Here is a 14,217-nt window from a genome sequence, read left to right as displayed (position 1 = left end):
TGTTCTCGAAGGAGGTAATGCTCACTACCAAACAATCAGAACAAGGGCTGTGATGGAGACCTAACGGGTTGATGCAAGAACTAACCAGAAGGTGAGTCAAGTTTAAATTATTAGTGTACAACTGTGGAGAAAATGATCATAGATTTAAGACAACCACCTTTTTAATATTGTTCAGTCTTGCCTCTATGCTAAATGCAACATTTGGGAGAAAGAAGAGAAAAGAAAAGAAAAAAAAGAAAAGAGAAGAGAAAAAAAGAAAAAGGAAAAGAAAAGAGGAAAGAAAGGAAGGGAGGGAGGAAGGGAGGACGGGAGGAAGGAAGGGGAAACGAAGGAAGAAAGAAAGGAAAACAAGTGATTAAAAAACTGCATGCTTCTATTTCTTCAGCTAGGAAAAAAAACTTTGATTAGACTTCTTCGCCCAGCTGAGAAAGCTTTCTTAGGCTTAACGTTCAAGATATGCTGAAGCCCTCAACATCACTCTCAGCTTGACCCTAATCATTATCATATTACTGTCAATTAGCCTAGCTTCTTACTGGCTGCTCTTCTTTGTAACCTTACCACACCCAACTCTTCTCTGACTTGCTTTGGAATAATTTCTGTAGTTGCATCAGTGATAATCTCTAAGGAATTTCCATCATGTCAGAGAACAGTTTCCCGATATCCTCAATGGTAAGTGGGGACAGATGCTAAAAATTCCATTTTTTTTTTTTTTAAGTAAGAAAATTGAATCTGAAAGCTGTTAGGTGACTTGACAGAGAGAAATCTATGACTCAATGGGAGATGTGGTTTGGGGAAACTAAATTTTATAGCTGCCACTCAAAGTTCCTGTCTAATTGAATTAATTTCAAAAGTTAAAAAATACAAATATTTAAATGCAAAAAAAAAAAAAAGAAAGAAAGAAAGAAAGAAAGAAAGAAAGAAAGAAAGAAAAGAAAGAAAGAACTTGAAAATAACATTGTATTCCAGGAGAAACTGATAGCAAGTATTTACATTTTACAGAAGAATGGTTGCCACACTGGAAACACATTTAAATGAAAATGGTTTAAGATTTGTAGAGGAATGGTAGGAATGAATGAATGAATTCTTGAATCTTTAATCCAGTTTGGTGTGATAGGCTTCTTAGATTCATGGGACACAGACCAGCCCTAAGAACACTGTGAAGCAATAGAGTTGTTTGGGGGGCACCTAAACCCTCAAGTCCCTTGCCTTCATTCCTACACTACTAGGCCTTGCTTCTTTCCACTTGCCTCTCTATAAAATTTGATTTGCCAGAAAAGAACCAAAGATTTGAATATACCTATTTCTGAAAAGGCTTATTATACACTAGGTTAAGTAATTTGGGGTTTCTATAGTATTCTGATTTCAGGATATTCAATGCTATTTTCCATTTAACAGAGGATAATTCATTAAGTCAAAGGAATTAATATCTAATTATAGAATTTCAGGCCTGAGTGATTCAGGTGGAAGGAGCTTTATTAAGGACAGAAGAACCTTCCTTGCATTGCTAGAGTAATACTGTGTTGGTTGGTACTCAGCCTCTTTTGCCTACTTATGAAGCCAGCCTTAGTTTTAGGTCTAGTTCAACTAGACTTCATATTCAATTGCACCTCTCTCCACCTAACTGCTTTTGCTCCCTACCTCTAGGAAAATTGCTGGCTTGCCTGTCTGACATGATAAAATTTAAGATGAGAAATTTTAAGGAACTAAAAGACTTAAAACAGCAGTGGTAGTTAGAAAACAAAATGGATCAATACTTGCGGACCCAGCCTTTCCCATCAGATGGGGTCTGTGCATTCCTATCGAGAGATCATATAATGAAATGCCATGAAAATTTTTAGAAGACCGTGATAGCAATCCTAACTCCTATAGTCAAAGACCAGCAGGGGTTTTCAGGAATTCAACATCTTGAGGAGTAATCTGAGTTAAATAATCGGCTATGAAGTAAACATTTTAGAAGAGATGCAAATGAAGGGTAATGAACAATGAACATTGGGCCTACAGTAAAAATATAAGCTCGTAAAACAGGCCGTAGCCAACTGACGTATGAACATCGGAAACAGAAGAGAAAAACTGATACAGAATAAGTGGTAGCAACTATAAACTAAATGCATGTGTAATTTTCAAGTCTGTTACCAAGTTCTAGTGCTAAAGATGTTTCGTTCCTGTTCCCTAACTCCTACTCCAGTTCTTTGAAATTTCGCTGAGAGATAAACATTTTTCTGCAGATAGTCTCCTATTATCATTAGTTTGTTTGGTTTGATTCTCCTGAAACAGCTGCCTCTTCCTGAAAGTTATGCTTTTAGAAGAAAATACTTGCCTCACAATGAACTTAGATATAGTTATTTTCCCAGGTTTCCTTGATCTAGGTTTCCCAGAGGGAAAATTTCTTTTTGATGTGAAAATAAAACTTATTATGTATATGGGGCCAAAGATAATTGTGCTAAAATTACTCTTATCTAGATTTACCCCAAATGTGCTGGTAAATTATATTGAAGTATGAGAAAAATGCAAAAGGCATGTTCTAAAGTTCCATTTAAGGAAATTGAGTTAGACAGTATTTCCAAACACTAATGGAAGATATAAAAATTAGACGCTGCTGAAAATGACAAAGTAAGTAAGTTAAAAATAGAAAATCAAGTTATTTTTCTAATCATCTTGAGCAAAATGCCAAAGGAAGCCAACATCCTAAAGGACAAAATGTAAATTTTTCTAATTTTTTCTAATTTTCTAATTTTTTCTAATGTTTTCCAGGTATACAGGCATGTGCTTTTCTATTGCCACTTGCTCTTTTTGCATCTGGTCATGATAGAAAAAGACAAATGTGGAATTTTTTTAAGCAGAAAATAATTCATTTTACTAGCAAATGAGTAATAGTGATTAGTAATACTGAAGAGAGGGTCGGAATATCATTCAGGAAATCATTCAGGAAACAGGCACGCATGATGTATATTATTCCTGAAAGAGCCTTCTTACGATCTTGAAAGACTAAATAATTTGAAGATTTGTTGGAAGCAAGGTAAGCATTAAAGCTGGTAAGCCAGAAGAGCCATTCCACCCAAAATAGAATAAAATGGGTGATGAAACGAGGTTGATAAACACTAAAACTGAACGTATGCATTGCAACTTAAATCAAATTTGGGGTGTAGCCTTTGGAATCAGACATTACTTTATGGCACATCTCATATTCCGTGGAGTTCCTTTTTAGTGATTTCTTCAGGATGAAAACCCTCAGGTTTGCCTTCAAAGGGATGGGGTATCTTAAAATGAAGCTTTTTCTATAGTGAAATCCCATTAATGTCGGCCCAAGATGAACATGTCATAAGCTCAAAGTTTGCTCATATATGTATTTCAAGCTGGTCGCAAGAGCCCAGGGCATGTGAGAAACACAGCTATATTCTACTTAGGAAGTCATTTTCTCCTTTTGATTCCACTTAGCTGGTATGTCTACTTCTCCCATAAAGCGAGGGAGATTTTTGTTTGATGACAAATAACACAGTAGAAAGATGATGATAGAAAGATGGAGAACCCCAGCTCCACCCTATGAGATAATTAAAAGATTCAGCATTACCCACTGCAGGTAAATTAGCCTAAAACTGATGTGAACTGTAAGTGGGGAAACTGAGGTTCTCAGACAGGGTCCTGCTGGTACCTCTGCTGTGTTAATGTTTAAAATCCATAGCAAACAAGAACAAATGCAAGAGAAGTTGCAAATTCTAGCAAGTACGTTCACGGACCTTTTCTCTTTGTAACACTCTCTGGTCTGTTTTGGCCCACGATTGAATAAGGCAACAAGTTCATAGCACCGGATTCCTCAGTTCCCCATGCGTTTATACTGCTCATGGAAGAGATGCCTCCAACATCCTTCTGCACCTCTGATACTTACACGCAGAGCCCACCTTTCCAGGGGGGGAGGATGCAAATTATATTTATGGTGAGTTGAATGAGGAGAAAGGGTAGGCTATTTAAGTATTTCATAAACATTTCTCTCCTCCCTTCTCACCTTCTCTCATATAGGCCCTCTGGGTACCGGTTTCAGAGTGACAAATCAGAAGGGCGGTCAGGGAAGCACCCGCTCTACAAGCAAGGCCTGTGATCCAGTGGAGAGAAAACAAGATGCTTTGGCTGCCGTATAGGGGGTAGCTACACACTCAGCAGTAGGGGGTAGCTACACACTCAGCAGCCATCCAAACAGACTTGTAGATGAACGCGGACACTTAAACTGTTCCTAGTGCGTGGAAAATATCAAATTATACTCTATTTTTCATAATACTTCATTTAATATTTTACATAACTGTAAATTTTACATAACTGCCCATAGGAGCTTTTCCACATCAGACATTATGTGGAAAAATCTCTATTTTACATAACTGATCCTAGGCGTTTTTCCACATAAGACCTTTTTCTATGTGTCAATAATCACAGTGATATGTGACACAGGACTGGAAGACTAACACATTCATATGCAAAAAAAAAAATCAAGCACTGCATTATTCTTAAAACAATTACTTCTGCGGGCGCCCCGGTGGCTCAGTCAGTTGAGTGTCTGACTTGAGCTCAGGTCATTATCTCCCAGTTCGTGAGATTGAGCCCCACATCGGGCTCACTGCCCTCAGCAAGGAGCCTGCTTTGGATCCTCTGTCCCCTTGCCTCTCTGCCCCTCCCCTGCTTGCACTCTCTCACTCTCTCAAAAATAAATAAAACATTAAAAAAAAACACAATTATATCTGACTTAATATAAATGTACAAACAAAACATGCAATTATAGCTCTCACATTTTAAGGCCCCAAGAATAACCACCAGATAGTTAAGCCCAAAATACTACTTAGAGGCAAAGTAGTTGGTATGATAGTTATGGAGAGTTACAGGGAGGGCCACTGCAGAATCGTTCTTGAGCACATTCCCATATGTGTAGATTGATTCTGCTTCTCTCCAATGCCAATTAGTCATTCGGGACGGGGGACCCAGAGGAGACAGCAGTTGGGCAAGGGGCCATTCGATATCATTGTTTTCATGTCTCCCAAGCTGAAAGTTAAAATAGGAGTATCTTCCCACAATCACATGGCAATTTTATAAGAGAAAGATGAAATCGAAAAGTTTGAAATTTATGTAAAAGTCCAATTTGTGAAAATGAAAACAGTTCAGTGTGTTTTAGAAACTTTCTGGATTTGCAATGAGCTCATTCTAGATAATGTCAAAATGTCCTTGTAAAAAAGGAAGACATCGCTGTTTTTTCTTTGTTTTGTATGAAAAACATCACTGTGAATTTGAAAAATAAAACGTACTTTAAGGAAGAAGTTATAAGAGGACCTTTTTGTTTCTGTTTTGCATAATATGTAATGTTTATATAACATATAAAACAGTGAGTTTGGCTGTGTGATTGCCTAGTGCACTACAGTCAAGCTTTTTCAACCCAATATAATTGGATACCTATTCTTATTCGCAAAATCGAAACTGCATAAGTTCTATTTCTCTTGATGAACACAGAATTGGGTTCATCATCTGGGGTTGCCTCAAATGACTTTATAGTTTAGTTATAACTTAATTATAGACCTGGGGTAGGGGTGGGGATAGAAAGTCATAGAGTTAATATCAATATATTTCTAAGGTCTTAAATTTACTTAAATAACAAGAAACGACTGATGCTACAAAAATAAAAATCTTATAGCAATGCTAAATTGCAAATTATCACAGAAGTCATATTTTTAGGAATTAAACTTTGAAGGTAAGTTTATTATCTGTTAGGTGTAACGTAGGTGAATTCCTGTGTCTAGAGGACCTTGAAGTTTTGAACTTCCTGGTACTTAAGAAGAAAAAACAAAACAAAAAAACCCAAAAAACAAACAAAACTTTTCCTTGGAAAGAACATAAATTAAGATCCAAAATATGTATTATTTAATGCTTTGCTTTATTAATATGTATATCGAATATTATGCCACGTTTGTGCTAAAATGCCATTTGAAATCAGTATTAAAATGATTATAGAAAAAGAATACTTCTGAGAACTAAGGGTGTAATGATACAGATAATTAATGTATTTCTGAGACACTGCTATGACCCACCTAGTCTTTATTCTTCTGTATACGTTCAGGTTGACTCACTTTCTGGTTCTTAATTATAGCCAGTAAAATATATATTTCAAATAATGTAAAGATTTCACTTCCTGAAATGAAAAGAGACCCATATGTACCCCGTTCTTGGTCACCTGTGACCGGCTGCCTCATATTAACTTATTAATTAGTCTGACTCTCCTGGAAAGGACTTACTGTTTGAATTTTGTGGAAATCCAGGCAAGGAGGATGGACCATTCATTCCAGGGAGCAGAACCGGAGGGAGGCCGGGGAGTCCTGGGTAGGCCGCCGGCAGACTGATGCCATGGAGGGAGCCGCTGTCCATCATGCCTGGCTGCTGCACTGCTAAGCCCAGCACATCTGAAGCTTTCTTGATACGATCAAGTTCTTGCTGTGCCATCAGCTGTCGAACGGTGGTCGGAGCCAAGTAATCTTTCTCCCGATCGAGCTGGCTCCCCACGGTCTCCCTCACTTTTGAAATGTGCTGTTTGGAGAAAATATGATCTCTGATGGACAAGCGGGCAGAGTACTTCACCCCGCAGAGGGTACATTCCGGTTTGGTGCCTTCTGTTCCACTTTGATTAATCATGAAAGGCTTCCCTATGTTAATTTTAAACTTCTTTTCCTTTGCCCTTGCATTTTGGAACCACACCTGGACCACGCGTTTGGGCAGGCCAATCTCATTGCCTAACATCTCACATTCCTGCATGGTGGGAGTTCGGTAGTCACTGAAGCAAGCCTTGAGAACCTTGAGTTGAAGATTGCTCATTTGGGTTCTGAAACGCTTGTGACCTGGTCGATCGTTGCTTTTGGATTTAAAAGGATTGCTGGATCCAAAGGGATTCGGTGAACTCGGGTCTGCTATGCTGGATGTTTCGCTGCGGTCGGCATTGTCATCGGGGTCATCTGTGATATAAAAGCTTTGGTCGTGGTCGCCGTCCTTATCGTTGAAATGGATGGAGGGACTCGTGAGAGAGAAGAGAAATTTTTCATCGCAGACCTCCGTGGTGGGTGTGGTCGCGGGTTTTGGCAAAGCGTCCAGAGTTTTGGGCTCTTTAGGAGATAAAGCTGGCTTCACATCTCCGGAACTTCCCGTGGTGCTTTCCATCTCAGCGGTGCCCTCGTCGCCGGTGGTGGCGTCACTGATCGCTGTATTAATCGATGAAGTCTCATCAAAATCAGTTTTATTTTGATCATACCCTGCCTCAGCAGGAGGGGCATTTAAATTCTCTACATCCTCAGAACATTCTGCTTTAAAAGAGGAAGGGCTTAGAAGATTCTTCGGCGACAGCTCTGCGGTTTTGCTCACAGGCGTGGACACTGTGGAAGCCAATTCGTTCTCACTTGATAGATCCATTTTAGTTAGCGGCAGAGACGGATAATCAAAATAAATGTATTTCTGAGGGCTCTCTCCCCCATCTTCTGCTGATACCAAAGGGCTTGGTGGCAAGCTGTAACCCGCCTGCTTTCCTTCATTCCAGTGCCGAGAGCGGATGTGGCTTTCTAAGGCTGACTTTGCCTTGAACAGGGCTCGACAGAAAGGACACCGTTTGTGGGACTGTGCTGGGCCCACTGCCCGGAACTGGCCTTTCCTTTCTCGAGCTCGGGTGTTCTGGAACCAGACTTGCACGACCCGTTTCTTCAGCCCCACTTCACGTGCAATATGATCAAGCATTTTCCTGGTAGGGTTGGAATCCAGCAAGTACTTCTCATAGAGTATTTCCAGTTGTTCCGGGGTGATTGTGGTTCTCAAGCGCTTATCGCGGTGTTGGTCCTCACCGCTGTTCCCTCCCTCCTTTTCACTGCAAGCATTGTCCTCTTTGTCATCCAGTTTCCTTTTCAGGGAAGCAGCGACCGTCGCGGGCGCCGTGGCGTGGGAGGAGCCGGTCTGAGGTGGCATCTGTGCCAGAGAACCACTCAGCAGCTGTCCGGTCATCAGCGGGTTGTTGGGGTCGAATATCATGTAGGGCATATCCATGGGCCTTTCCAAGAAGGGCGAGTGGAGGAATTGGTTTTGAGCAGCAAGGAAGTGCATGTGCTGGTGCTCCTGCCAGAGTTCCAGAGTGGGGAAGGCAACCGTACACTGATCACATTGGTATTGTAGTAACTGTGGAGGTAGACTGTTCTGGAGAGAAGTCATGGAAATCTGCAGTGGGCTGGAAGGGACCGGGGTTTGCGAGGCCGACGGAGGTCTTCCGACGAGTGGGGGTTGTTTCGGTGGCTGGGGCTGTGGCGGAGCTGCCGAGGCCTGGGGTGGGTCTGAGGAGGTTGACGCTGATGGCAGGGCTGGCTTGCTGCCTTGAGAAGGGGGAGAGGGGTCACTCTGCTTTGGCTTTTCTGTGGGATATTCGGGTTTCGGAGAGGTCTTCTCAAGGTCCGGTTTGGGTGACGGGATCAAGGGGGTGCTCGTCCCGGAGCCAGAGCTCGCTGCAGGGGCAGCAGGGTTTTTGGCCGCGTCCGTCTGACCAGACGCTGTGCAGTGCTTATACACCACTTGGTCGGTGGCATCCATGGAGTCTTCGGTTTGGCTCTCATCTTGGGCATCATCATCTTCATCCTTGTAACACTGCTTCTTCTGATGCGTAATCAAGTCAAAGATCCGGGGGAAAACCACATTGCACTTTTTACACTGGTACTGCATGTTGCTTGTTCGAATATACCGTTCGTTAGTGAGTTCCCTCTTCTCGTTGTCTTTCGTTTCTGCTTGGTTCTCGTAACTCTTGCGTGCTTTCTGACGAGCATTCTGGAACCACACGACAATCACCCGGGTGGGGAGATTGAGAACAGTGGAGAGTTGTTCTATTTCATCATCCTTTGGGTAAGCGTTTGTGTCGAAGAAGTCTTGGAGAACCCTAAGCTGGTAGTCGGTAAATCTCGTTCTAGAAGACCTTTTGCTGAACGACGCATCCGATTTGTAATGTTCTAAAGAGGAGGGCTGTGGATCAATTCGGATATCTTCCAAAACAGTTATGGGAGGGTTACTGAAGTTGTAGGGTGAATCCTTGTTTCGCTGCCGTTCCTTAAAAAGCGTATTTCGAAACCAGTGCTTGATAACTTTTTGAGAGAGGCCCGATTTCTCTGCCATTTCTTGGATCTGCTCTTCACTCGGGGAATTGTTGATGTCAAAGTAAGCCCTCAGGATTTTTAGCTGGTCGTCGGTAATTCTTGTCCGCGGGCGTTTGAACTGAGAATGCCTTAAGAAGTTGGGATCTATTCCGAGCTGCTGTTGGCAAAGCTGAGTGAGATCGGCAGACAGAGTGTCCATCTGGGGCAGCTGCAGGGCGAGCTGGGGAGGGAGTGCCGGGTGCTGCACGGGCTGCATCATAATGGAAGGAAAGAGTGGAAGGTCCAGAGAAACAGGCAGCTGGACCTGGGGGGGAGCCGAAGGGGGAGGGGGCGGGGGAGGGGGCGGGGGAGGGGGCGGGGGTGGTGGCGGAGGGGGAGTGGGTGGTGGTGCTTGCAGAGGAGTGGACACCGTGCTTGGGAGTTTCACGGGACCCAAGGAAGAAGGCTGCGGAGGAGCTGGAGGCAGAGGAGGCGGGGGAGGGGGAGGAGGTGGCGTTTCTGGTGAAGATGGCGAAATTGGATACAGCTTGTCATAGGCCTCCCTGTACTGACGAGCAAATTTTTCTAGTGCTCCGTATGGAAAAAATTGCCCGTGGACATGTTCTTGGTGACTCTTCAAGATAAGAACATTGGAAAACAACTTGCCACACGTCCCGCATTCCAGTTTGTCAGTGTTTTCCCCTTCACCACTTTTGCCCTTCTTCTGTACCTTCTGCCTGTTTTCGTTGTACTGGATGACCAGTTCAAAACCAAAGTTTTCCAATAAAGCCTTGGCTGCATTTCCTCTGGCCCCCGAAGCTATTCGGGGCGGTGGGATGCAGGGTTCCGAGGATTTTTGCTTCTTGAGGTCTTTGCCTTCTTTGAGTCCTTCGCCTTCGCTGGAATATTCTTGCTTTGGCTTTTCTTGCTTTTCAGCAATCTCTTCTGCCTCCTTGTAAGACGGCCCGTCCTTCAGGACAGGGCAGTCTGAACTGGCTCCGCTCGTCTGCTCTTGTTTCAATAATTTGCTTGCTGCCTGCTGTTGCTGCTGTTGCTGTTGCTGTTGCTGCTGTTGCTGCTGCTGTTGCTGCTGCTGCTGCTGCTGCTGCTGCTGCTGCTGCTGCTTCTGGGGCTGCAGCTGGGGCTGGCTGGCCTGGTACTGTTGTGCTTGTTGCTGTAGTATTTGCAGTTGAGTTTGGCCAACGTGGTGCTGGGTTTGAATCTGCTGCTTCAAGTCTTCCAGCAAGGATCCAGCCATTCCTGTCATGCCGGGCATGCCAAACGTGGCCGAGCCGGGCAAGCCCAGATCTGGCCCCAAGCTGAACTCCGTCCCAGGGATGTAGAATGGGAAGAGAAACTGAGGCTGCTGAAACTGCAACAGAGCTTCTGGGGTCATAGGGAAATGAGGCAAAAAGGCGGGGTTGAGAAACTGAGGCTGGAAGAACGCGGCCTGCTGTTGTAACTCGTGCTGTAACTGCATCTGGATTTGTGCTGGTGACTGCAGTGGGTGATGGGTAGGCTGGGCAGAGATTAATTCCGGGGTTTGCTTTTTATTTAATTCTTTGGCATCTAAGTGGGCATCTTTGCTGCTTACTGTCGCTAAACTCATGGAATCTAGCATCCCTTGGCCGGGACTACTGTTGGCCGCCATGCCGTGCCCACCAGCCACGTGGCCGCTCGGCTCCAGCTTGGCAGCCCTCGCCTTCGTCTGGTGGAGCACGGACCTCATATGGATTTCCAGTGTCGAGCTTTGGCTGTACGCAACGTTGCAGATGCTGCACTTATAGGGTTTGTTATCCGTGCTGCTGTTGGTTTCTTGCGGAACAGGACTGGAGGCTTCCTGCAAAACCTTCTTCAACTTATGCAGATGAGAAACTGAATTATAATGGACCAAGAGAATGTTCTTTTGGGTGAACGACTCTTTACACACTGTACATTTATACGGGCGGGATGGATCCAGGAATTTTTCCATCGTAAAATTTGGCCCTTTTCTAAAAGGTAAGGTCCGCTTTGGTTCGGAGCCCATGTCATCAGGAATAGAGCTACTGTCGCTTCCTACAGGACTTGCCTTCCCTTCGTGGTCCACCTCATACTCTCTCTCCATTTCCTGCTCCAGGGCATGGTCGTCCTGTGCCATAGGTTCGCTCTCCGCCCAAAGTTCACCATTCACGGGCAAGGAGGCATACAGCTGCTGAAGTTCAGCTTCACTCAGCTCGGGGTGGCCTGCTTCCAAGTGTTTTTTTAAAGCCTGGAATGTACGGAAACTACGCTGGCAGAGATTACACATCGTCGCAGCCCGAATCGCGTGATACTGGGAATGTATCTGAAGCTTCTGCATAGTCTTGAAAGCCAGACTGCAGTGGTTACAGCGATACTTATAAACGTGGCGGTCCGACACCGAGAGTGGTTGCCTTTTTTGCTGCTCACTCAGCTGGTCTTGGAGAGCGTCAGGGACTTTCACATCCTTACTGCTATTTTTATTCCATTCTGACACTTCCATGGGTTCTTTAGTTGGTTTCTGCTCCTCACTCTTTATTTCCACGCTAGCCTTTGAATCGTCAAGACCTGCCACACTTTTGTCATCCACTGGACTCTCGCCTGTGTAGAAGAAAGCACAAATAGGTCGCTTACCGGAAGAAAGCCTACTGCTTAAATGCCGGTAAATATCGTTAGGTGGGAACCTCTAAAGATTTCCGCTTAGTTGATTCTTTGAAGAAATATTTACTGAGCAACTACTATGTGCCAAGCACTGTGCTTGGTGCCGGGCATGAACAAGAAATCACCCCCGACCTCAGGGAATTTCAGGAGAGGAAAAAAGGCAAGTCAAAGGTAATTACAGTATGCTGCAATCAGCATGATATCAAGGGCCATAACCTCAGTGTTCAGGAATTAGGACACACAGACTATTCTTGGTCATCGACACTTAAGTCCCCTGAGGGCAGTAACAGATGAACAGATAGATCCAAAATATGCCTTGGAAAATGTTACTCTTGGAAACACCACAGTTTTTTCCCTCTATGCTTAAAAACAAACAAACAAACAAACAAAAACCTTTGATAGTTACAATCCTGGATCGTCCCCACAAATGCGTGCCCCTGAGCGTGTTTTCCCCTAGATCTTGCTCCCAGGCTGGCGTACCTGAATATTTCCCAGATGCCTCAGCTGTGATGGCTGCAGATGTGTCCCGCTCCGATTTCTCAGAGGCAGCTGCTGGCAGTAGCAAACTGTTCGGCATCATCACATCAGGCACAGGCACCTGTGAGAACCACAGGTGTTCATGTCAAATGTAGCCCAGAAATCAGACTCCATCACATCTGCATTTGGCAGGAGCATAACCCACTTAACATTTTTCCAAACGAAAGCGGGGACATTTTGGGGATCTTACAGGCCAAGGCTATCCCTTTGAATTTTAGATCAATGGTGTTGCGATGCTGTATTCTTCTTTTATTTTTTAAACTACGATTTGAAGGTTTTTGTAGGTCTGTTGTTTTAAAATGATAACCAAGAGATTTTGAAACTCCGCACGCCCACATGAGTCATTTAGTTAACATAACCGATAAAAAGTAAGACGGTAAAATACACTACTGAAGGGGCACCAGGGTGGCTCAGTCGGTTAAGCGTCCAGCTTCGGCTCAGGTCATGATCTCACGGTCTGTGAGTTCGAGCCCCGCGTCGGGCTCCGTGCTGACAGCTCAGAGCCTGGAGCCTGCTTCGGATTCTGTGTCTCCCTCTCTTTCTCCCCTTCCCTTGCTCGCTCTCGGTCTTTCTCTCTCAAAAATAAACACTTTTAGAAAATTTTAAAAATTTGCTCCTGAATAAGCTATGCCCTATATCATTTTTTTTTTTTTTTCCCCTCCAGAAGCAAAAGAGAGAACAAATGGGGCTTGGTTGTGATTTCCATAACACAGTCTGTAAGAGAGCTTTCAGTGGGCAGAAAAAATAAATTCCTCAACCAACAATTACAGATTTTGCACTGAGACTCTTGCAGAGAACATGTCACACGTGCATCAACATGCGGTATCCTTACTGTCATAAGCAGCTTCTCCACACAATCCGGAGACACACTGTGCAAATGCGTCAGATGCAGCTGGAGGTGCATTTTGTTGCTGAGGACGTCCTGACAGAGCGGACAGCAGATGACCGGCTGCACCGAGTGCTGTGACAGGACATGCATCTGGATACGACTTTGGTCCCTACTATTGTAGTTGCAATAAGGACACTGAAAGAACTGGAGAATATGGAATAAACATGGCCGCTGTTAGTTGACGCCCTCGGATGACTTCAGAACATTAGAAGTAACACCAAGAGTTCGTTATGCTGCTGATCACAGTATCTACATACACTTCAACAGCATGAAATCGTGTGGGGCTCTATAACCCTCAGGAGCAACAACAACAACAACAACAACAACAGTAACAATGATGATAATAATAACAGTCAACAACAACAGTAACCACGATAATAATAATAATAAACAGGTTTACACAGCAAAGGGAAGAAACGTATCTACCTGCTCGTGACAGAATTTGTTGTCCTCTGCAGGTTTTGATCTTTTTGTCGCAACATCCTCTTCTTTCGCCAGCAGGAGTGGCTGGGTCCCCCCTCCCACACTGACTTTTAGCTCCTTTTCTGGTGTGATTATTCCTGATTCCCAAAAAAAAGAATAGAACACCTCAATTTTAAAAGACCAGCAATATCAAATTCTGAAAAATGACATGTTTTTCAAATAGCTCTGACTCTAAATCCACTGAATCCTTAAAATGACTGAACAAACACTTTTAAATGATGGTAATCTCAAAAGGCAAAAAGCACACTTCTTTTTATCTACTAAGTGGACTTTATAAATATATTTTAAAATGTACTTCTGTCTCATGTTTAGATAACCCTAGGTGACCTTGAAAGATTCATCCAGAACACATGCTCTCTGGTGTCTCAGGATGCCTTTATCACATTAAAGCTAATCTACTCCCATTCACAAATGCTAACTTGGAAAATAGTTCCTTTGACTAACATTTAATTACTTATCTTTCTTCAAAAATCCTTGGACACTGAAAACATTTCAAAATACTGAGAAGAACTGACTAGTTATAATTCAGAAACTAAG

General features: G+C 43.5%; 1 protein-coding gene across 3 annotated transcripts in view; it reads right to left on the bottom strand.

The window, feature by feature from the left end:
* ZFHX4 (zinc finger homeobox 4) overlaps positions 1 to 14,217 on the bottom strand; it is a 183,383-nt gene that overhangs the window by 5,335 nt on the left and 163,831 nt on the right. For all 3 annotated transcript variants that reach the window (XM_078441794.2, XM_078441797.2, XM_078441796.2), the window contains exons 7-10: positions 13,624 to 13,757; positions 13,141 to 13,341; positions 12,252 to 12,369; positions 6,264 to 11,711 (exon numbers count right to left, since the gene is read on the bottom strand). In XM_078441794.2, coding sequence (XP_078297920.2) covers positions 6,264 to 11,711; positions 12,252 to 12,369; positions 13,141 to 13,341; positions 13,624 to 13,757 — 5,901 coding nt within the window. The remainder of the gene's footprint in view (positions 1 to 6,263; positions 11,712 to 12,251; positions 12,370 to 13,140; positions 13,342 to 13,623; positions 13,758 to 14,217) is intronic.

This window comes from Panthera onca, chromosome F2 (assembly GCF_046562875.1).
Source record: "Panthera onca isolate mPanOnc1 chromosome F2, mPanOnc1 haplotype 2, whole genome shotgun sequence".
Lineage (NCBI taxonomy): Eukaryota > Metazoa > Chordata > Mammalia > Carnivora > Felidae > Panthera > Panthera onca.
Note: the sequence above shows the minus strand (reverse complement) of the source record. Positions and strands in the feature narration are given on the sequence as shown.